This window comes from Sus scrofa, chromosome 1 (genome assembly GCF_000003025.6).
Source record: "Sus scrofa isolate TJ Tabasco breed Duroc chromosome 1, Sscrofa11.1, whole genome shotgun sequence".
Taxonomy (NCBI): Eukaryota; Metazoa; Chordata; class Mammalia; order Artiodactyla; family Suidae; genus Sus; species Sus scrofa.
Genome location: NC_010443.5, coordinates 129,551,271 through 129,575,871, shown reverse-complemented (window position 1 = coordinate 129,575,871; position 24,601 = coordinate 129,551,271). Strand labels below are relative to the sequence as shown.

General features: G+C 47.3%; 1 protein-coding gene across 1 annotated transcript in view; it reads left to right on the top strand.

The window, feature by feature from the left end:
• Positions 1 to 24,601, top strand: part of MAPKBP1 (mitogen-activated protein kinase binding protein 1) — a 55,550-nt gene that overhangs the window by 13,213 nt on the left and 17,736 nt on the right. Inside the window, 3 exon segments of the mRNA XM_021097365.1 lie at positions 13,923 to 14,014; positions 24,213 to 24,275; positions 24,494 to 24,551. Of these exon segments, the coding sequence (XP_020953024.1) occupies positions 13,923 to 14,014; positions 24,213 to 24,275; positions 24,494 to 24,551 (213 nt within the window).

Sequence of the window (24,601 nt, the reverse complement as noted above, 5' to 3'; positions counted from 1 at the left end):
CATGAAAGGGTATATGAGATCTATTAAGTGACAAAATGCAAACTGTATAACAGTTTTTATGTTCATGATTATATTTTGTTAAAACACGTATGTTAGTATATGTGTAGAAAAAATTGTGAAGCTATAAATACCAAACTATTGTTAAAATTGGTTACCTCAGGGAGGGATAGTAGATGACGGTGGACATTCACTGTCTACATTTCTATATTTCTGTAATGTTGGAATTTTTTACAATGAGTCTGTATTATTTTTGTAAGTAGTAAAAAAAAAAATAAAGATAAAAGTCTCTCCAATTTAAGCATGTATATTTCATATTTAAATCTGAAATGTTTAAATTTTAAAATCTGTATACCCAGTTTATTAAAGTAGTTATGTACAAATGTTAGAAGATATATCTGGTATAATGAGCTTTGGGGTTTTTTAATAATAATAGGACATAAAAATGTTCTCTCACAGATTGATTATTAATGTCTTGAATTTGACTTAATTCATTTCTGATATTTTCAAAAATATTTCCTTGGTTAGCTTTGGAAAATAAAATGCTTTTTTATGCTTTCTGAAATACATGCTTTCTGAGAAAATTTCTTTGTACAATGTAAAGAAGCATAAAGAAGAAAAAGGTCATTCATAATTCTAACATCCAGAATAACTGTGCATAGCTGCATCCATTGCTGATTTAAAAAGACTGATAAAGCTCTTTTTAAACAACAGTGTTGTTACTTTTGTTAAACAAATTATCTCTTTTTAGATTTACTTGTTGATTATGATCTAAGTCAGATTTATGAAGAGCTATGCTATGTGTGTATTTACTAAAGTTGGGGATAAGACTTTTGTTGTAGTCATTCAAGACCCATGGATTATTCCATGCAGGCCTTCCCCAGTCTTTCTGGAAAGGCATCAAAATCCTGCCTCCTGCTCTAACTTCTAGGAATGGCTAGAAGTTGGAGAATTCTCTAGGAGGTTAAAGAATTTACTAAGTAAGATGAACCAAAGAATATTCACAAACATTTTTTTTTTTTGTCTTTTTTTTTTGTTTGTTTTTTGTTGTTGTTGTTGCTATTTCTTGGGCCGCTCCCGCGGCATATGGAGGTTCCCAGGCTAGGGGTTGAATCGGAGCTGTAGCCACCAGCCTACGCCAGAGCCACAGCAACGAGGGATCCGAGCCGCGTCTGCAACCTACACCACAGCTCACGGCAACGCCGGATCGTTAACCCACTGAGCAAGGGCAGGGACTGAACCCGCAACCTCATGGTTCCTAGTCGGATTCGTTAACCACTGCGCCACGACGGGAACTCCCACAAACATTTTTAAAGTATTGAAAATAGATTTGGAGTTCCCTTTGTGGCACAGTGGGTGGTTAATGAATCCGACTAGGAACCATGAGGTTGTGGGTTCGGTCCCTGCCCTTGCTCAGCGGGTTAAGGATCCGGCAATTGCCCGGAGCTGTGGTGTAGGTTGCAGAGGCGCTTGGATCCCGAGTTGCTGTGGCTCTGGCGTAGGCCTCGGCTACAGCTCCGATTCGACCCCTAGCCTGGGAACCTCCATATGCCGCAGGTGTGGCCCTAGAAAAAGCAAAAAGACAAAAAAAGAAAAAAAAAATAAATTTAACATATATGCTATATTAAACACTGGCCCTGTGCTATGAGCATAGAATTGTATGAGACATAGCCTCTGCCTTCCAGGAGGTTATAGAGTAGCAGGAGAAATAAGATCTATAAAGAACTTCTGTACAAGCTACTGAGTAGCACATGCCTTGTGAATGATGCAGATTAAGTGCTGCTGTAAGAATACCAAGGAGAGAGGAGTCCCTTCTGGCCAGGGTGATCACAGAAGGAATCATAAGGGGTGTGATATTTGAGCTGGTTCCTGAAGAAAGGGTAGGGTTTCAGTGTGGGTGGTGGAAGGGAAGGGCATTCCAGGCAGAAGAATATAAACAAAAGCCCTGAAGCTCCTTTCCAGAATAATGAGTAATCCAGATTGACAGACACACATGATTCACATAGGAGAGTAGAAGGAAATAATAGAAAGGCAAGGTCCACTGTCAGATGGATGCTAGGCTAAGACATCTGTAATTTATTTAGTTGGCAGTAAGAAGCCATTGAAAGTTTTTGAGCAAGGGAGTGACACGATTGTACTATGGAAAGATTATTCTGGTGGGTGAGGGAGGGGAGGACAGGGTCTTTAGTAAAGAAATTGATTAGAAGGCCATCGCCATATCCAGGAATGTGGTGCTCAAGGCCTCAACCAGGGTGTTGGCATTAGGAGTGGAAAGGAAGTGAGCACTTTATAGAGAACAGGTTGAAGAGAACTTCCTTCTTCTAGGAGAGCCTCAAGGCACAAGTTGGTGTGATTGCAGGGGCACCGAGAGTCCTCTCCACCCCCCTTGTTGTCCCAGAACACACATTCACTTGGCACACTTAGTCCAGATAAGGAACAGTTAGTATTCTCTCTGGTTACAAAGTTTGGAAACCTTGAAATTAAGGAATCTCAGGCAGGAGTTCCCACTGTGGCACAGTGGGTTAAGAACCTGACTGCAGCATCTCAAGTCACTGCAGAGGCATGGGTTCGATCCCCAGCCAGTGCAGTGGTTCAAAGGATCTGGCATTGCCACAGGTGCAGCAGAGGTGGCTGCTTCTACTCAGATTCAGTCCCTGGCCTGGGAACTTCCTTATGCCGTGAGTGAGGCTATGAAGAAAAGAAAAGAAAACTCAGGCATATAGAGTTGGTGAATAAGGAAGAATGAGACCCTTCTTGATGATCAGATTTTGAGGTCATAAAGCTTTGTTTGTGGTTCTGGTCTTGCTGTAGCAAGGACTGACCTTGGAGAGGAAACAATTTTTTTTTTCCCTTTATTCTGGTTGCTAAAATTGAGGTGTCTCCTGTCCTTGCCCTTCTGATAACTGGAAGAGAAAGGGAGAGTAGGAGTACCCTGCTTGGTACCAGGCACTGTGTTGTTAAAGCTGCCCTTTGGACTTGGGCACCTTCTGTTGGTTGTATTATAATTGAGTCCTTTGCTAGAGGCCCTTCACCCCCTCTCTTCTGGTCTGAGATCTGATGCCATCCTTACCTCTTCCTCCATCTGCACACGAAATCAGATTCCCCTGCTTCTGACACTGTAATGCCAGTTGCCTTGGAAATGGTGTCAACTGTCCATATTGACTGTAGTTTCTAATGCCAGCTGGACGCGGGCAAGCTCTGACCATGTGGGATACTCTGACACTGGAAGACCCTCTATTCCTCTTTCTCTGCAACCATCTAAGTGAGAGGAGGTCAAAACCCATTTTTAGACCCATTTAAGCTACTGATCAGGCCTGCTATTTAAAAAAAAAAAAAATTAATGCAAGCTGGAGAAAGCTCCATTGCCCCTCTGCTGCTTCTGTGCCCTTTGCCTTCTCTGTTGGTTCTCAGACTTGTCCCTGATGCCTCCACAATGCCATGGTGACTTCCCCTTGTACTCTTTCAAAAACTGCAACATTCTGGTGGTTTAGGAGAAGCTGAGCTCCCTCCTTGGTCACCATGATTTCTGGAGCCAGACGCACCTAGTTCTGAGTCCTGGCTCTTCTTCCACTCACTGCTTACCTGATTCCATCAGGAAAATGGATGTAGTACTAGTCCTTCATAAAATTGTTAAAAGAGTATTAAATGAGATGATCTTATAAAGTGTTTAGCACAGTTCTTGGCACAGAGTACACATTCAGCAAGTGTAGCTGTTGGAGCTGTAGTTGAGTCTCTCTCTGCCCAAGACCCTTTGCAGTCCATGGGTCTGGGTATTCCTTTTTTTTTTTTTTTTTTTGGCTGTACCTGCGGCATGTAAAATTTCCTGGGCCACAGATTGAATCCGTGCCACAGCAGTGACTTGATCCACAGCAGTGACAATGCTGGATCCTTAACCTGCTGAGCCAGGGTCTGGGTATTCTTAGAGGAATACTCGGAACACTCTTTTCTCCCCAATCCCCTGGGGGGTTGAAATTTGGAAATAAAAAGGCAAAATGCTTTAATCAAATAATTCTCCACTTGATTAATCACTTGAACCACCTGGAGAGAGATTTAGTATGCAGATTCTTGAACCCTACTCCATAGGCTGCTGATTCGAAGTCTTACAGAGGCAGGGGATGGGAATAGGGTGGGGATTGCTATCTGAAAAAACCTTGTTAAATCCTCTGAGTAATTCTATTGATGGGCCGGGATTGGGAACCTCTGGGGCTTCTGGCTGAGGGATCTGTAAAGTCACCTCTTCCCAAGCAGCAGCAGACTCACCTTCCTTAGAAACTGAGGCTGTTTTTTTGTTTGTTTGTTTGTTTTTTTAAGTTTTATTGAAGTATAGTTAATTTACCAGGTTGGGATAATTTCTGCTGTACAACAAAGTGACCCAGTTCTACATATACACATATCCATTCTCTCTCAGATTCTTTTCCCACATAGATTATTGCAGAATATTGGGTAGAGTTCTCTCTGCTACCCAACAGGTCCCCTTTGGCCATATACCTCAGTGTGTATGTGCCAATGCTGAGGCTGTTTTAATCCCAGCACTGCCAAACTGGCTTAACTCCAGCTAATCTTGAACTCTTGGTGAGGGAGCTTGTTTTTTCAGTCATACTGGAACTTATTTGTTTCTGGAGGCTTTATGGTATAGACAGAACTGTAAATCAGCCAGATTGGGCTAGAGACCAGCAGAGTGGAGAGGCCAGGTCTGTACTACAGTCTCGGAGTGGCTATTGCATCCCTTCCTACCTCTGACCAGATGGCACGTTGGACTCTGAAGGAGCAGGAGTGAGTGAGCTTGGGCATGATAACCTCCCACCCCCATCCCAGGGCTGGTCACTGGTCTTTGCCCAGCTGGCTAAGTCTTTGCACAAAGCCTGCTGGCCTTGGGCTTCCTTTGTGGCTTTTGCATAAGTGGCAATTCTCAGAATCTGGTGGAGAGTCTGCTTTGTGAGATGAGAGTGTAGTGTGTGGGCAAGAGACAAGCATAGTTATTCTTAACCTGCGGGAAGGGAGGGAAAGGCGGAGAGGGCTCTGCCTGGGACAGGTCTGTGGCATGCTTGTTGATAGAAATAGCAAGCCTGTAGTTTGTCTGGAATGACTTATAACTCAGGTATTTATAACTTGTATTGAGTGGGATTGAGAAGTGGAGAAAGGGACAAGGGGGATGAAAGGAACTGGTGGCAACAAAACATGGCAACCGAAACAGAGATTGGCTTCCTCCCAGTTGCTGGGGTTTCTTTACAAGTTTGAGGTCAGCTACATCCTAGATGACCCCGGCATTTTGTGGCTCTGGCCTCTTAGTTTTTTCTCTCAAGAGAGCAGCTGCTCCCTTGCCATGGCAGACGCCCTGTAGTAGCCCCTCACATGAAGAGAATGAGACCAGATCCGAACCACTCATGTTGTGAACTGGGGCAAGAAGCCCTTCTCTAGGAGTGCCATTGTCTTGGCTCCATACCCTGGATCTTTCATTGACTGGTGCTTCTTCTCAAGCTTGTGGGCTGATCAGATCTAGGGATCAGAGAGAGACAGCCACCAAAAAAGCTTAGAAGGCCCTTGCCCTGAGTTCCTGAGAGCGTGCTTGGGCCTCTGTGATGTGCCACCTATGTCGCAGATGGCTCTGGACTCTGGAAAGTGAGTTTCCCGCTTCCTACACTTCTTAGTGCTTACACTGACTACCCCTTCCTCCTGGGAACTCTCCCCTTCACTGGTTTCCTGATTCTTGTCTTCCCTTTCTAACTGCCTGGGACCTCATCTCCATACTCTAAAAATAGATATTCCCCACCTTTCTGTCCTCAGCCTCACTCTCCCTTCCCTCTGTCATCTCCTGTCTAATTGTACGTTCAGTGGTGGTTGTCACCTCTATGTGGATAATTCTCAAATATCTATTTCTAGCCCTGACCTCTCTTCCCAGCATCAATTCCATGTGTATGTTGCTAAATTGAATGTTCTGTGGTACCTACTAAATACCCCTGAAGTGCCTTAGATTCAGCATGCCTAGACATCGCTGGGTCCCATTCTTCTTCTTTCTGATCCTTCCCAGGTCCTCTTTCTGATCACTTCTTTTTACAGCACTACCTGGTTCCCTGTCTATGAGGTTCAAAATTTGAGTTCTCTGTCTTTTTACTCCAGGCTGTATAGTGCCCAGTCTTGCCAATTCTATTCACTTTGTCACTTTTTTCTTTGTCATTGTTTTTTTTTCCTGCTCCCACAATCTTAATGCTGGTCTAGGTCCTCATTACATCTCACCAGAACTAGTGTAATAGCCTCCTAACTTGGCTCCCTGCCTGTGTCGTAAGCCTATATGCACATCACCGAACATAGTTTTGGTTGTGTCCCCAGTTTGAAGCCCTTTAGTGGCTTCCCAGAGCCTCCACATGACCCCACTAAGTTTGGCAGTCAAGGCCCTTCTTGGTCTGTTTGCAGTCTACCTCTCCTGACCTAATTCTCCTGCAAAAACTTTGCTTTCACTATTGTTCACCTGCTCTGTTGTTTGCATCTGCCAAACTCATTCATACAGCTTTTTTCTACTGAGAATCCCTTCACTCTGTATTTCCATCTGTCAAAATCCTATCCTCATTGCAAGGCCCAGGCCAAATTCCATCTAGTCTTACAAGAAAGCTTCATTGTTTGCTTTCCTGATCCTGTTCAGAAATCATCTCTCTTCATCCTCTTTGAGCAATTTATATCCTTCTTATGACCCTCATCACATATTGGATTGCTTTGTAGTGACTCATTCATCTTCCCTAATGGATTTTGAAGGTGTAGGATTGAGACTATATATTCTTCATCTTAGAACCCTCACGGCATCCCAGTGGCTTTCCAGTGTTTTTGAGAACAACTTACATTGAGAAATACATTTTAGGGAGTTCCTGTCATGGTGCAGCGGAAACAAATCTGACTAGGAACCATGAGGTTGCAGGTTCAGTCCCTGGCCTCGCTCAGTGGGTTAAGGATCCCGCGTTGCTGTGAGCTGTGGTGTAGGTTGCAGACATGGCTCAGATCTGGCGTCACTGTGGCCCTGGTGTAGGCCGGCAGCAGCAGATTCAATTAGACCCCTAGCCTGGGAACCTCCATGTGCCGCCAGTGCGGCCCTAAAAGGACAAAAGATGAATGAAAGAAAGAAAGAAAGAAATACCTTTTAGGAGCTCCTTTTGTGGCTTAGCAGGTTACAAGCCTGACTAGTATCCATAAGGACTCAGGTTTGACCCCTGGCCTCACTTAGTGGGTTAAGGATCCGGCATTGCTGTGAGCTTCAGTGTAGGTCAAAGATGCAGCTTGGATCTGGCGTTGCTGTGGCTGTGGTGTAGGCTGGTGGCTACAGCTCAGATTTGACCCCTAGCCGGGGAACTTCCATATGCTGCAGGTACAGCCCTTAAACAACATCAACAACAACAAAAACCTTTTAATGCAAGTGTGGCTGAAAAAGGAATAAAGGAAAATAAATAAATTTTTTAAAATAAAGTAAAATAAAATATTAAAAAAAGAAATACCTTTTAGGTTGCGACCCAGTACATACACACACACACACACCTGAAATAAAGTTTCATGATCAATACTTAATCATTACTACATGCCATAAGATACTACTTTTGGTTCTTTTGTAGTTATTTATTCATTATCTATTAAATCCATTTCAGATCCCACTAATAGGCTGTAATCTGCATGTTGGAAAATACTGTTCTGTCTAGTATGAATGAGTAGTCCTGTTTGTCGCCTCTGAGACACCTGTTTTTTCCATCTACTTTAATGAGAGCCAGAAGAGCTCTTAAACAGTTGGCTTTATTCTTTCCTTTTCTCTTGGGCATAGGCCATTATGAAGTTATCCCTTTATCTCATTACAGGGAGAGATGATGCCTTCTTTTTCTCAAGAGGGTAGACTACTGCCCCGTGCATGTTGGGAGGGGTGGGTATTCAAGCCTTCTTTTGCGGTATGTCTGCAGTAATTCTGCCCTCTGGCAGCCTTGCTTCCGGGGGTTGGGGGGAAAGGTGACACTCTCTTTTAGGTTGGTGTAGGCTTTCTTCCACCTCAACACTCTCCACCTGACCAAGAAAAGGCTGGGCCACAGCTTGAATATTCTTCCTGCTCTGATGTGGAGGAGGTCACAGCAGAGCACAAAGTGTATGCCCTCTTCTTAGTTCTGACTTTTCTCTTGTGAGTGATGTTCCTAGAACTCTGGATATATCAGGGTGCCAGCTGTCTGTAGCAGATGTGTTCAAGTCACTGGCCATAATCAGTTACCTGGACTGGTTTGTCTTTTGGGCTATGTTTCACTGGCCTTTGGGCCACGAGGATTTGGAACTATAGGTCCTGTCAGAACTTGGGGTCCCATCCCTGACTCTGAGGACAGCTCTTTTCTCGTAGGCCCTCTTCCCTGCCTCTGTTTCCTCAGATGATGCTTGAGGCCAGTGTGAGCTCACACTAGTGGGCTTGCTTCCTTATGAGGAGAGATACTGGAGTATTCAGGAAGGAATAGGTTACTGGTTCCCAGGGTGTGGTCAGAGAATCCCTAGGGTCCCCAAAACCCTTTTAGGGGATCTATCTTCACCCAGCATAACATCACAACAGATTGAATGCAGCTGCAGATAGGAGAATCCAGCCGTTTTCCACTAAGACAGACATTAAAGAGACTTACAAAAATGATAAACAGTACCACCAACAGTACCAAATTTTTCTTTTTTTGGTTTTGTTTTGAAGTTACTTTTTTGAATAGAATTTTAAAAATAGAGTTACTTTTAACTCTATTTAAAAGTTCTTAGCATATAATGGGTTTTTAAAATGAATTAAATATGTTTAAGTATTTCCATTGTAATTTCTGATAAAGTAAATATTAATAGATATAACTTATATAAACCAAAGATCTTTGAGGTCCTTGATAATTTCTAAGCATGTAAGAGACCAAAAAGTATGAAAATTGCCAGGCTGGGTCATGCTGTGGTAACAAATCACTTCAGCATCTCCCTGCCGAATGGATAGTTTACTTCTTGCTCATGCTTTTGTTCAGTGTGGGTCGCTGCAGGCGCTCTGCTCATCAGAATTACTCAGGCACCCAGGCTAAGGGGGCCCTGTCTCATCAACTGCTACCACGCTTAGCAGTCTGGAGAAGGCATGTGTGCAGTGGTCCTTGAAAACCCCCACTGGGAGATCCTGCTGTGGCGCAATGGAATCAGCAGTGTCTCTGCATCATCAGGATGCAGGTTCGATTCCCAGCCCTGCACAGTGGGTTAAAGGATCCAGCGTTTGCTCAGCTGCAGCGTAGGTCACAACTGTGGCTATGGCCTGGGAACTCCTTATGCTGTGGGGCGGCCAGAAAAAAAAAAAAAAAATCTCCCACTGGAAGTGTCATGTCAGAGCATCATAAATATGTGTAGCCTTATAAGCACCCCAGTGAGAAACCTAAGTCACTTAAAAACACAGATCCTTGGCTTCTCTGTACCCTTCCCCTCACATTGCTAGGTCATCGAGTGTCAACCAAGTGGCTTGAGGATAAAGAGAAGTCAGGGATGTGAACTGTAGAAAGATATTGCTCATGAGGTACAGAGCCCCACAGCACATCCTGAACCCTATCTTTTCTCTCTTTTAAACATTTACCATGTAATATTTAAGATATACACTTGGAGTTCCTTTTGTGGCTCAGCGGTTAACAAACCCGACTAAGATCCATGAGGATTCGGCATTTTAGGCTGGCGGCTGCAGCTCTGATTCGACCCCTAACCTGGGAACCTCCATATGCCATGGGTGCGGTCCTAAAATAGCAAAAAAAAAAAAAAAAAAAGAAGATATACACTAAAGGCACATAGAATAATAGAGCGAACAGTTGGGTGCCCACCATCAGCTTAAGAATCAAAATGTTACCTATACTATTAATTGCTGTTTATGCTTGTTCTCATCTGGATGTTTGTTTGTTTTGTTTTTTCATGCCAATGGTATGTGGAAGTTCCCTGGTCAGGGACTGAACCCACACTGCAGTAGTGACCTGAGCTTCTGCAGTGACAATGCCAGCTTCTTAACCTGCTGCACAACAAGGGAACTCCTGGATGCTGCCTTTCTGTCAAAACCAGTTTTAGGTACTTTGTGGAGATCAAGTCTCTTGGCCTGAAATACGCCAGTTTTCCAGTGCTTCCCATGTCTGTCCTTTCAGTGTTCCTAAAGCTTCTGCCATGCATTCATTTATTCCTCAAATATGTTTCAAGTGCCTGTTTTGTGCCAGGCACTTTTTAAAGAGCTACAAGCTCATATTCTGGTAGAGGAGACAGACAGGACGTGTGTGGACAAAGGTATCATCGATGTCGGGTCACTACCTGACTCCAAGTGCAATGAGGAAAAATAAAGCAGAAAAAGTTGAGTATGGAGTGCTAGTGGTAAAGCCAGTCTGGAAAGCCTTCTCTGGGGAGGAGACCTGAGTGAATTAGCTGTGTGAATAGTTGAGGGAAGAGCATTTTCATGGAAGCAATAAATAACATGTACAAAGGACCTGAGGCTAGAACCTACTAGGTACTTAAGGCAGCCAGGGAGGTAGGGAGTAAGTGAGGGGAAGGGTGTAAGAAATGAGGTCAGAGAGGTAGCCAGAGGCTGGATGACTTGGGTCTTATAAACTAGGGTAAAGAATTTGGATTTGAACTTGAGGATGGGGAGCCATTGGAGGCTTTTGAGCAGAGTAATGACATGGTCTCATATATATTTTAAAAGAATCCCCATGGCCTGCCATGTTGAGAAAAAGACTCTAGGCACCAAGGCTTGAGCAGAGAGAAGACATGGGAGTTACAGTCCTAGTTCGAGGGAGAGATGAAAGTTGCTTAAACTGAGTGGTGCATTGGTAAATTTTTACATGTTCTCTGAGGGGAGAAAGAGGGGCCTGATTTGTAGTTGTCTAATTTTGTGATATAAGTGTTCCCATCGTGGTGATTTCAAGCTACCAATGGGGTGTCACTGAATGTGGAGCTGGAAAAAGAGGTGCATAGTCAGCCCTCCTGAGCCAGTGTGAGCCAGCTGCAGCAAACCAGGGCTTGAGCTCAGGTACTTTCAGCCTGGGGCATGTTTGCAACGGGGTGTCCAGGTTTGTCTCCATTTCCTAGAGTAGATGGAAAGAAGGGATAGAGAGGATTATGAGAGGGAGAGAGTCAGTTTTAAAAAGTCCATTGTGCTGGAGCCTTGCAGAATAAGCCGAGACACTGGAGGCCTTGCAGGAGCTCTGGGCTCTCAGATCCTTTGAAAGTGGAGCTCAGCCCCAAACCTCCCTGCAAACAGGAAGCTGGTTTGAGTTAGAACATAAAATAAAAACCAGCTGATGCCCCTGAATGTTTTTCCCCTGCTCCTCCCCCTCCACAGAGCCAAAGGAAACTGCTTCGCCCCCCTCCCCTTGGATAGCTGCTCAGAAAGCCAGAAAAAGCCAAAAACCATAAATCCTTTGAAAATCATCCAAGTTTTGAGCCCAAGCAAACTCCTGTCCGTGGGGTTTCCTAGCCCGGATGTCTGCTCCACTGCCCAGAGTCCTAGGAGGAAAGTGCCAGGGACCAGAGATGAATCCCAGGCCCAGTGGAGAGAGATGGTCCTTAGCAGGGCCTCTCAGACTGCAGCAGCTCCTAGTCCACTTGTAGGTCACAAAATCAATAAAGTGGGCCACGACCAGAATGATTTTTTAATGAAGTAGAATATAATGGGAATTGGAACATACCACATACAGAAAGAGTAAGTATTGTTCTGTGAAACTTTTATTTCAGTTTTATGAACATGCGCACACATATATGTATGTGTATACTGGGTCAAGATAGAGACTGTGTCTCTCACTGTGGGTTGTAGTCTACTGTTTGATAAACACTAGTCTTTCGGGTCTGAGTAACTCTCGTCTCCTTCCTGCTTTAGCTTGCTGTTGAAAAACTCCAAGCTAGTTCCAGAATTAATTCTCTGTGGAACTAGATCATCTACCCACAAAACACCTACCCAAATTCCTGTCAGAGACAAGGGAAGCTGAGAACCTCCAACCTGTCTGATTCTTTGGGAGCAAAGCTGAAGCATGAGGGAAGGATTGAGGACTTGCCTGCAGTCACATTAGCTTGGAGAGAATAGGCATCAGGGCCTTTGAGCTCACTGCACTTGCTTTGGTGACCTTTCCCATCTATGTGGGTAATGCTGGCCTCGGGCTCCTCTTTCTCCCTTCTCTGCAGTAGCCAGTTGGTGCAGTAGGAATGTTCCTGAGGGCCCCTCCTTCTGGGAGAGCCAGAGGCACAGTGCCAGCACAGGGGGTGGGGCGTAGAACCCAGTATCCCCCGTACTTCCCCAGGGTTATTTTGTGCTCTCCAGTTCGCGCACAGTGCTCGGGCTTTTTAGAAAGGTGACTGGGTGCCAGGGGCTTATTAAGCTAGGAAAAAGTGTGGAAGGAGGCGTAAGTTAGAGCAAACTATCAAGAATATATAAAGTAGGCTAAAGTTAGTGTATCCCTCACTGGTAGTGCCTCAGAAAGGCCCACAGGTACCTGGCAAGTTTGGTGCTTGCCAGGCGGCTATGTGGTGCCTGCAACTAACCTGCCTCTGTCAGTGAGTAGGCACATGTTCCTGGTCCACATCCCCAGGAAGCTAGAAGACTCTTGGGGACCTTCCTGGGGAAGAGTTTTTAACTGTAACATCCCAGGAAACCTATTGTGGTCTTTGGCCACCTCAGGGCATTTCTTTCCAACCTAATTCAAACTAAAATGGTCCTTGGAGATAAGAATTTAAATAGGCCCTCTAGGAACACTCGGAATTCTCCAGTTGGGCAAATAAGAGAGATGGAGAGATCTTAAAACTACCCTAATGGACTCTGGGCTTCCCCTCTCTAGAAGCTGACCTGGACTAGGAGGAGACCACCCTGCCATGGAGATGACCAGCCTTGAAGTGTTTCTGGTTCATGTTGCCCTCTTAAGACCCCCAAGAGCTCTTAGCAGAGAACATTTTGGCCTGTTTACATGGCCAGTCTGCATTCAGAAGCCCCCGTCTCTCAGCCAGTGTGGGCCAGGGACGTCCCTGAGGAGGGCCAGTGTGGCGGGGGGGGGGGGCGGGGGGCTCCCAATAGCACTGGAGGGGACTGGACCAGGAGGGACACGTGAGACACTCTAACAGAGGGCAAGGTAGGGTGACAAGTGCTAGGTTCTAGGGCAGTTCAGATCTTCCATGGGGTCATCTAGCAGAAAGACCAGTGAACTACCTTGAGGTTAGTCCTGGGTGCATCCCAGTGCCTACAGACAGTTTAGGGGGACAACAATGACGACGAGAGTGGTGGTGAGTGTCTTGCGTGGCTGTGTCCTCTCAGCACTTTACAGGCCCCTGAGCACTTTACGTGTATTTCCCTTTCATCTCTCTGGGAGTCGTGGCTTAATAATAATAATTAGAGTACTCTGAGCATCTGTGCTTTGCAAAACACAGCATTAAGCAGACATCTGGTGGGGAGGTGGAGCCCTCCGATGGAGGGGAAGAACGTGGTGGAATGTAAAGATCAGGGATATTATGAGTCACCTAATTGATACCTAACGTTGTTCTGGCTCTTGGAGATCACAGCGGCCTTTCCTTCATGCCTGCCAAGGCACGAAACTCAGTGACCTCCCCCGAGTCTCACAGACCCCAGAGGCCAGTCTGTGTCAAACTCCTAAGACTTTATCTTCTCAATGGAGCCGTCCTGGATTGGAGGAGTACTTGTTCCTCTCTGACCATGAGCTGAGTTTTAACCACTTCATTTTCTTTTCCATGGACCTAGCAGTTTGATCACTGTTAAAAGCCAAAATGTACACTGGCTTTTTTCCATGTGATCAGGGAACCCATGGACAGATCAGAATCTGAACAAGTCATTCTCCAGGAGACAAGGCCATCAGGAAAGCAATCAGCAGAGCAGAAGATCCTGGGTACCTTCAGTACCTCCTTCCCAACCCCACTCTGTCCATATATAACACTTCTCTGTCTTGGTCAAACAGGTGACCTTGGAGAAGGTGCTTGGAATAACCGTGTCTGGAGGCAGAGGACTTGCTTGTGACCCCCGATCGGGCTTAGTTGCCTACCCAGCTGGGTAAGTGCCTTGGAAGAGGTTTTTTTTTTTATTGCTCGGGTATTTATAGCTATGCTAAACCAGTTGGGGTGGGCAGATACCTCCAAGTTAAGATTTGGTGCCATTTTTATAAAGGAGATACACAGGGCCAGGTAAAGACTCTTCGTTGATGGTTGTTGACTCTTTGTTGCCATCCTTCCTGCGTTTTGGCCACCCACAGCTCCCAGCACCATCTTCAATGTCTTTAATATCTACCTTTTAGTCATTTTTAAAAACAGATTTATTGAGCTGTAATTCACATATCACAAAATTCGCCCATTTAATACGTACAGTTCAGTGGTTTTTAATATATCCAGAGTTGTGCAGCCATTACTGTAGTCAATTTTAGAACATTTTCATCACCGCTAAAAAAACTGCATACCCATCAACACTCTCTATTTCCCCCCAAGACCCCCAGCCTTGGGCAGCCATTAATCTACTTTCTGTCACTATCGATTTGCCTATTCTGGACATTTTATATAAATGGAATCATATTTTTTTGTGAGTAGCTTGTCACTTAGCATAGTGTCTTCAAGGTTCAATATATGTCGTACTGGGTATCAGTACTTCATTATTTTTTATGGCCGAGTAACCTTCCATTATGTCAATACACAACATTTTAGCTATCATTGGCTGGTGGCCATTTGGGTTGTTTCCACTTTGGGGAATTATTATTATTATGAATAATACTGCTCTGAACATTTGTCTGCTCTGGTCACTTGGAGAGGTGTCACTGAGGTGGGAGACAGGTAGGAGTCTGGGGCTGGTGTTCTTCTTTCCCTTGCTCCTTTTCACTCCTCTGCTCCTACAGATGAGAAACCCACAACTGTAGCTGCTTTAAGCTTCTGCTGAAGTGTTTCTTTTGGAGGCTTGGGGCCTCTCCTGCTTTTGCTTCTCTCTGTCATCCTTTCTTCCGTGCCGCTGGGCACAGGAACGTGAAAATGGGCAGGCCGCTGCTCTGCCTCTTTCCCCACCATCAACTGGGGAATGCCAAGTTCCCCAGTGTGATTTCCACAGCAACTCTTGTAGTTTTTTGTATCGGTTATGTGATTTTTTTTTTTTTTCAGTTTTATTACCCTGTCGAAAAAAGCTGCCTTTATGAAGAATTTTTCTGTGTCGGGCACTTTGTTAAGCACTTTACAGGAGTTATTTTATTTAATACTCAGAGCAACCCTGTGAGGCCAAGCTGGTACTGTTATCATCCCATGTTTTAGGGAAGGAAACTAAGATTCAAAGAGGTTAACCAGGAGTTCCCACTGTGGCACAGAGGAAACGAATCTGACTAGTATCCATGAGGATTTGGGTTCCATCCCTGGCCTCGCTTGTTGCATCCGGGATCTAGTGTTGCCTTGAGCTGTGGTGTAGGTTGCAGATGTGGCTTGGGTCCCGCATTGCTGTGGCTGTGGCATAGGCTGGCAACTGTAGCTCTGATTCGACACCTAGCCTGGGAGCCTCCATATGCCGTGGGTGTGGCCTTAAAAAAAAAAAAAAATTAGCAGTTTGTCCCAGGTCACACAGCTAGTGTGTTTCTGTATTGAGATTCCGACCCAAGGAGTCTGAGTGCAGAGCTCTTACTCATAAAAATGGCACGAGGTGGGGAAGACCAGACTTTCTACTTATTTTTAAAAGCTGCTTTCCCCCTAAGCTCTTAACCTGCCTTTTGAAGGAGAAGAGGCCAATTTACAGGCAGCTCAGCCTAGGTCAGGGAGAGTTCTGCCCCCGGGATCTGGGCTCTGTCCCTTCTACGTGGCCCTTTGGCATTTGATGTCCGTGGTGGGGAACTGTGGGAGCAGCACAGACTTCCTCTGGCAGAGGCTGAGCTGGCCTCCTTTTCCCCTTCCAGAAGGAGGTTGATGAGCCGTCTCTGTTGCTGGCTACCCTGTGCAGTCTGCCTCTGGGGAATTCCACTCGTGCCTGCCTTGGCCTGGGAAAGCCAGGTTCCTTCTTGTTGGAGGTGGGGCTGGGGCTGGATGTGGGGCGAGCAGGAAAGGCCTGCTGCTCCTTGCTGCCTGAGCCCTGAGGGGCACAGAGCCCTTCGCTCCAACCCAGGCCTAGTGCCTTTAAGGAAGGGTGTGTGCTTCTGTTTATGGGCAGGTCCCAGCCTGGCATGTGTACCTGGGAGTCACTGTCCTTCCAGGTGGTGTGTGGAAGCTTCCCTGTTGTCACCTTTAGTAGGTTTCTTGCGTGTTTGGCTTGGGCCAGCCCTGGGCAGTGCCCTGATCTACCCCCTGACCTTTTCATTTTCTAGAACTTTGAGTGCTCTCCTTGTAAATGGCCTTTTTCTGAGTGTTTCAGTTTTGCCCTGTGCTCCAGCTCCCTGATGTGTGCCGCTGAGTATCTGGGGGCCACCAAAGCCTGTGTGAGTCAGGCAGGCTCTTTCCCTCCCCCCTTCCTTCTCTTCCTATCTGGTGATCCTAACCCTACCTCCATCCCCCACTCTCTAGTTCCTACTGCGCTTGTTGCTCTAGGAGCAGCTCAGGTATCCTAGAAACAAGAAGAGAAACAAAGCTCAGAAAATTCTCCCAGAGGCCTAGAGGCAAATATCAAACCAAAACAAAGTTTTCTGAAAGGAAATGAAACAGCTCAGGGAGGGTTGGGTGGAGGGGACGTATGTCAGGCAGAGGTGGGTTAAAGTCTCTGGGTGGAGACCCCTCAAGTTTCAGTGGCCCCTGGGTCTCTTCTGGGGAGCACTCCCTTTGCTCTTATCTTTCCCACAGGAAGCCCACACTTCACCTGTCACATTTTAAGCCCCCCTGCCCTAGGAGGCCAAGCCAGTCCCCAGATAGCTTCTTTGAGCCTCTCAGTCTAGTTGAACACCCCATAATTGACTCGGGCCCCTTCCCTTGCTGGCTTGGTAGAGGGTTCGGGGCCTTCAGAGCCCAGCACAGCCCCTGTTGCCGCTGTAGAATCAGTGCACAGGATGGGTTTCTCCTGACCCTTGATGCCAGAGTGCAGGGCCTCATGCAGGGCAGCTACTAGAGTGGGAGGTGTCCTGGAAAAGTGTCTGGCCTTACTCAGCAGCCAAGGGGAGACTCTTGGTTGGTTTAAGTACGGAGGAGGAGGGAAAACCTAGTTCTCCTGAGAAGGCCCTCCATTTACTCAGCGTGTATGGGAATTTATGCTGAGAGCCCCAGCTCCAAAGCTTTGAACTATGTGTGAAGCCACAGACTCCCCCTGGACTGTCTGTGTTCCAGTGACATCTGAGCTGAAGGAGCACACAGCTACCTTCTTCCTCTCTGTGGCAAACACTGTGCAGGGGTTGCCAGGGAGTATGTAGAGTTGTGGAGAGACTGGCAGGCCTAAGGAAAGAGGATGTGTGGACTTGGTGCCCTGATGGCTGTGAATCATATATGAGGTCACTCACAAAGTGCTTGTTCATCAGTAGTCATTCATTTGTTTGGCCGATTCTTGTTGAAAACCTGCTCTGGGCCAAGCACTGTTCCAGCCACAGGATATATAGCAGTAAGACCGTGTCAGTGCTTTTGTGGGGTTTAAGATCAAGGAAGGTAAACAGACACTAAGCATATAAACAAACAAATGAGCAAGATAGTATCAGAGAGCGGTAAGTGTTGCAAAGAAAGTAAAAAGGAGAGCGAGTAGGTCCCTGAGAGTGGGTAGGGGTGGGACTACTTTAAGACCTGTGGTCAGGGCTCCGTGGGAGGTAACATTTGAGCTGCTATCTGAATGGCAAAGAGGAATCTATGGAAAAGTGTCTGGCCATGTGTGTGAAGATCCATGCTTCCAGATGTTGGAGACCTCAATTGCAAAGGTCCCAAAGAAAGAAGGACCCAGTTCACTTGTTTGACAGCAGCCATGGTGGCCAGTGGGTGTGAGGAAGGGGACTCAGTCCCTGCCTTTGGGACTTGGCTTATAAGTCTTGCAGCTCACAGAGAGCCCCCCTCTTGTCCCGGAAGGGGATGCGTTTAGAATCCCCTGGGCAGAGAGAGGCGTACTGGTAGCTCTACACCATGACCATATTATTCACTGGGTTTTTACCACCAAGTCTTTTCTCACACCTGTGGGGGGAGTGGTCTCATAAAACATCGGAGAAACAGAGATGCCAGTGGGTCTCATGGGCTGGCCTCAGAAGGTTACTTATTTGGAAGGCATTAGATTCTGGGTACCTAAAGAGGACCACAACCAAGGATGCCCTAGGAAACACCCTAGACTCTTTTTATCTCTTAGAAGAATTAAAGCTATAAGACTTCCCCTTTGGGAGTGAATGTGAAGGGATGGTTTGTAATTCCGTACCAGGGTGAGGACCCTAATGAGTCACTAGTGTCCAGCAAGTCCTGTGTGGGAACCATAGTTGGTGTGCCTGCAGCAACTGCTGACCCCCCTGATTGCTCTTTCCTTGCGATTGGTGCCCCAGAGAACCCTTCGAGAAGATGGCCAGGAGCACCATGCTGGTCGCTTTGCATATGACTTTTTTAGTTTGCACAACAATTCTACGGCATAGGTTTTTTTTTTGTTTTTTGTTTTGGCATAGGTATTTTTATTTCTGTTTTCCACATGAGGAAACTGAGGTTCAGAGAAGTTAAAGGATATGCCCAAATCACAAAGTTAGCAGACAGGTCTGCCTGACCCCAGTTTTCTTTTTCTTTCCATCATCACACTGCCTTTGCGCATCAGTGAGTCCTGAAGGTCTAGGTTGGGAAGCTCCCCTGAGGCCTGCTACTCAGGCGGTTCCTTGTGAGTCAGGGCTTTGAGATCTGGTAGCTAGTGACTTAAAGATTTATTCACGAATACTTATTTAGTGCCCATTTTCTAATAAGCAAAATAAACAAATACCATTGACACAGAGCTGGCAGTCTCGTGATGAAGATAGATCCTCTTGCCTCCCCACAAAGTAAATTATATGGACTATTACAAACTGATACATGCTTTGGAAAAAGTATAAGCCATAAGCAGTGAAAGGGACTAGGGAGTGTAGGGATGTGGGGTTATACTGTTAAATGGGACTCTAGGGAGACTTGAAGGACTTTGGTGTGCCTCTGTCAGTCACCTGATTTTACTTGGTCTGAAAGAAGAAATTCCCAGGTGCAGGGTCGCTGCTCAGACCTTCTGTGTCCTGCTCCTGCTCCCTATGTGTGCTTCTGCATTCATTGCTCCTCCCAGGTTTCATTTGTTCCTGCTCTCTGAGAGATGGAGGGTTGTAGGAGGTGGATCCAGTGGGAATGCTGGGCTCTTGATAATGGCAGCAGGCCTGCACCTGTCCAGGGAAGGGGGTTGTTGAGGGCTTTGCCCTTCCTGGTTCAGAGAAGTCCCTGGGCAGTGAGCCCAGCACCTGGGTATGGTTGCTCAACCACGTGGCTCTCAGGCCAAGGCCCCAAGGGGCTGAGGCTTGGCTATCTCTATACAAGAGGGAGCAGTCTCCCTGCACCTGCACCCTGGGGTTCCAAGTTACAGGACTCAGCTGGTTGGGCCAGCTCCACCCTTGTCCTGTGGAGGATTGCAGCCAATACTGCTGCAAGGGCACGTCCAGATGCCTGCCCACTGTGCTGGCTGGGGTCAAGGGAGGTGGAGGCCAAAGGCCAGAGATTGATGCAGACTGCACCCTACCAGACTGAGGAACTTGCACAAAGTTCAGAGGAGACTGAGGGGCTCCCACATCAGTGTTTTTGAGGTCTCTTCTCTGGGGATGATGTCAACTATGTGGGTACAGGTGGACCTTGGATGTCTTTGCCAAGTTCTGCCTTCACTTTGCCATCTGCATTATTATGCTTACAAATGGAGCTGTGACCATGGCTTGGTCTATTCCTTCCTCTTTCTCTATGTTAGAGAAGGTTTACAAATTTGAATAATTAGTAGTAAAAATTTCAGCTTAAGTTCTTATCTCTGTATGTTTCCCTCCTTTGCTTAACTCCTCCAGGCTACACATGAGAATTTTTCAGGCTATATTGGGACGGGGGATGGGATGGGGAGGAGGCTGTTAGAAAGGGAGAGGTTGCCTTATAGTCATCTTTCTGTCTACATTGTCTTTTCACACACACACACACACTTATGCACACACATGCCACCCTTCTTCCTTCTTACACTATGGAGTCAAATTTAGGGGAAGCAGGAAACAGAAGCAGGAAACCAGCAAGACTCAGAACTTATGTGCAGTGACTTGGAAAGTGTTTTAATGCATCTAATGCCCTGCCCTTGAGAGGTCATCATGCTGCTTTGGGTTTAAGGGAAAACTCAAAAGCCTATACCATGGAGCCGTCGTTTCCTCCTTTTTCTAGATTGGGAATGTGACTCTCTGGAATCTGCATTGAGGGGGTTCAAGTCAGATCAGCTCTCAGATGAAGCCCTTTGCCATGGTTTATCTGGGGCTGATCTGAAAGTGAGGTATCTGCTCAGACTGAAAGCCATCGCCAGAGAGATGTGCCTGCAGAGGGCCTCCCTAGCCAGTCAGCACAAGTAGCGAGAAAACATCAGTTCTCTGAAACACTTGCTGGACTTTTCATGATGGTGGCAGGCCCAGGAGTTATCTTGCTCATACACTGAATAAAGTATTAAAATATAAGTATTTAGGGAATTCCCTGGTGGCTCAGTGTGTTAAGGATCTGGCCTTGTCACTGCTATGGCTTGGGTCACTGCTGAGGCTTGGGTTTGATCCCTGGCCCAGATGCAGGTGTGACCAAATAAAGAAATAAATAATCTAAACACTAGATGTATAAACTTTGAGCTATAACTGTTGTAATTTTCATGTGCCAGAATTTCTGTGGCCTGAGTCCTTTTTCCCTCCAAGTGCTTCAGTCTTATCTCCTTCTTCGCAGAGGCCCCTGCCCTGGCGCCCTGTGCATTAGGTTCGTGTGCTTTCTGTGTGTAAGTCAGTCCTCTTTAACTTCAGTTTTCTCTTCTCTGTCCTACTCACTCCACTCGGCTTTCCTTAGCACACAGCTTCCGGAATCCTGACTGTGTTTTGCTTTCACCAAGAGGCCTGCAACAAGGCCTCTGAACGCATATCCCATCCTCAGGTGGGGATCATTGTGCCAGTGTCATCAGCCTATCGTCACCGGCCTAATCTCATGGATTAGCTGAGACCAGACCTCTAAGGTGCTTAGCAGGGCGCTGCCATGTAGAGAGTGCTTGATAACTGTAACTCTTACTGTTTGGCCCACTGCGTGAAGAGCAGTAGACCAGTTACCGAAGGCAGTGGACACCTTCATGTTTAGAGTTCATTAAAACTCTCGAGTGGTGCTTTTGCCTTAGCCAGGAGATGTCACTTTCATTCTCTTTCTGTGCTCCAGTACTGCCGTCCTAGACACTTGAGGTGGTTTCTCCCAGCACTTCCCCCATCCCTTCCCTGCTGCCTTCCAAGCTTATCATCTCCTAAGTGGATGATGATGTAGATGTTTTCTTTTCCCAAGCTTAACCCAGCTCTCCTTCCTTGGCTCCCATCCCAGAACAAAAAATAAAACCTCCTTTAGAGTTGTTACCATGGCTCAGATCCTAACAGAACTCACCTCCACTTTTCCAAAGGAAAAACCTGACAGTCCCAGAGCACCTTGTGCCTCACTGCCAGGAGTCCCTTTGGGCCTCCTGTCCATGATCCAGGAGGAGTCATAGCAAGATTTGCCATTTATACCATTTATCTGGCCCCCACTGTGTGTCTGAAAATCGTTTAATCTTCAGCCCTAAGAGCTTGATCCTAGAGGCTCCATTTTTACAGATAAGATTGGCGTGGGACTTACCCAGGGTCCCAAAGCCATACACGGCAGAGCAAGGATTCAAACCCTGGTCTCTGACCCCCAAGACTCACAGTGTCCCCACTACCCCACACCACCTCTGAGGATCTGGAGGTCCTTGCACCTCCTTCCATAGAAGACAGGTGGGATGTGCAGTAGGGAGGAGAAGGGCTGGGCCTACTCATACCCCAGCGGACCAAGCTAGTGGACCAGAGGAGGCATTCCGGCATTCATCCATTCAGTAAATGGTTTTTGAATGACTGTGGTGGGTCAGACTCCTCTGGGCACAGGAGACAAAGCAGTGAGCAAAACCAGACACAGTTCCCAACCTCATGGAAAGTGCAGTCTAGTGGGGTAGGCATTCATTAATAAATATAAAATTGTAGTTGTGATCAGTGTCACAGAAGGTTAATACAGCTGTGTTGTGAGAGCATATACTGAGGCCATCTGACCTGAGACCTGAAGGAGGCCTAAGTGTTAACTAGTTGGAAAGGGAGGGAAGAATACTCCAGACAAAAGGGCTTGCAAAGGCCTGGAGTGGGAGGAGCATAGCAAGTTAGAGGGGGTGAAAGAATGTGGTTGGCCATGGTGCAGGGTGCAGCTGGAGGGTGGGCAGGGGCCACAGCACCCAAGGCCTTCCCTGGCATTTTTAAAGGGCTGGGTCTTAGAAGCTCCCCGGAGATGTTCAGCAGGAGGTGGCACAATCAGATCAGAGATGCTTGGGTTTGACGTAAAGAACGGTGGACGCTGGAAGACACGAATCTGGGCTCTGCTCTTTGTAGAAGCCTAGGTTTCTGAACATAGAGTTCTTCATCTCAAGATTTTGGAGGGTTGGACCAGGAGATCTTTAAAGTCACCTAGCACAGTGCATTTCATCTTCCCTTCCATCCTTCCTTCTGGCTCTAAGGTTCTATGAATCTTATGTGGTTCGGAGGAGTTAGGCTCCCTGTATCCTGGACTGCCCCTACCAGCAGCCCAGGCCGTGTATGTGTGTGAACTTGGGATAGGGAGGGAGAGGGGTGGGGCACAGCGTTTCCAAAGCCATCTGATAATTTGGTCATATTTTTAAAAACCCTCCTGACATGGCATTGTAGAAGGGAAGCAGAAGACTGCAAGTCTGTGTAAAGAGAGAGAAAGGAAAAAGGAATGAGAAGAGGGAAACCAAAAGATTAGGAGATAGAGGGAGAAGAAGAAAGAAAATGGTGAGGAGGGATTTAGGGGAGGGGGTTAGAGGAGCAGATGATGTGACTCAGGAATTCCAAGGTCCGCCTGGCAGTTCTGGGCATAGCTGGGGTACCTCTGAGGTCCTAGTATCCCCAGCGATTACCTGTGGCTTTTGCATACTGAAGTGGTTTATTGAGCCTGAGATGGTGAGTACTCACTAGCAGCTTGTACCTGCCTGTGTTTCCAGTTTCCAGCAAGCAGGGGTATCAGAATGTGGGGGCCGCTGTGGTTTCCCACTGAACAAGGCTGAGTCTGGGGGACATAGCCCTCTGATCATTCTCTCCCACCCCTTACCTGGTATAGCAGGCTCCATGCTCACTCCTGTCAGCTAGTTACAGTTCTAATGAAGCTCTGAGGCAGAAGGGCGACTGGCTGGGCTGCTGACAGCCAAGGTGCCTCAGGGAGAACAGTGCTGGCAATGGCTTCCTGCTCCTGGCCCCTGACTCCTACCCCTTGGCCTCCCCTCTGGAGCTGCCTCTGGAAAGTCAGTCTGATCCTGATCCCATCCAGCCTTGCCTTCTGGCTGGAGAGGATGCTCCCAGCTTTCTCTGCTTGTCTTCTGACGTCTGGAGGGTCCTTCTCAGGCTCCTTGGAGCTGGGGATTCTTGGGGCTGGCCTTCCCCAGGCCTCTCAGCCTCTCTGCCCCTCCCCCCAGTCTTACTGAGCCTCCTTGCAGTTCTGGCCCCCTGCCTCCCGCGCGCTCTATCCCCTGACTTGTGGGGTTGTGGGAAGTGGGGCAGAGGTTGGCTCTTGCCAAGTCACACACACACACACACACACACACACACACACGCACGCGCGCGCACACACACACGAGAGGCTTAACTCATCCTTGGAGCACAAATACTTGACACACACGTGGCTCCCTCCCGTGCCCTGGTTGTACACCTGTGGCCTGCTTTGCCCAAGTCAGTGAGTTCTTCCCTCCTGCACCCCTTCTGGGCTTTGTGCAAGGACCGTGGGAAGGCCTGTGTTCCTGCTGCCCTTGGTGGTGGAGATGGCACTGGTGCTCCGGGACCTGGTGGGGATAGGCTTCCAGGGAGCCCTTTCACCCTTGTGAGGCGGTAGAGAGGGGCCCCTGTGGGTGAAGAAAGGAAACAGGAAGACCGGGTTTCCAGGGGAAAGCAGTCAGTTGCCCTCAGTGGCAAGTGAGCCCTTCTGAGTTTGCTTGCCCAGTCTTCGGTGCTGGGTGCCCAGAATTCCCGGAGCAGGTGGGTGAGGTGGGGTGGAGGGCTGTGGTTTGGTGCTGACATCAGTGGTCTCACTCATCTCCCCAGGTGCGTAGTCGTGCTGTTCAATCCCCGGAAGCACAAACAGCACCACATCCTCAACAGTTCCAGGTAAGTGGTCTAGGCCTTCAGGGAGCATCTCTTGGGGGCCGTGAAAAGTCTGAGGTCTCCATGGCTCTGGGGACTGGAACCAGGTTGGGCTCCAGGGCCAGATAAGGAACCGGCCCATGTGCTACTGGTGTCTGCTGCCTTGCCTTTTGAGGGGACTCTCAGGGAACCGGGTTGAGGCCAGGCTGCCAGGGCTTCTGAGTTTGCCTCATTTCTTGCAGGAAAACCATCACCGCCCTTGCCTTCTCCCCGGATGGCAAGTACTTGGTCACTGGAGAGGTGAGTGAGGAAGGGGAGCCAGGCTGCTCTGAGGAGAGTGGGTGGCCTGG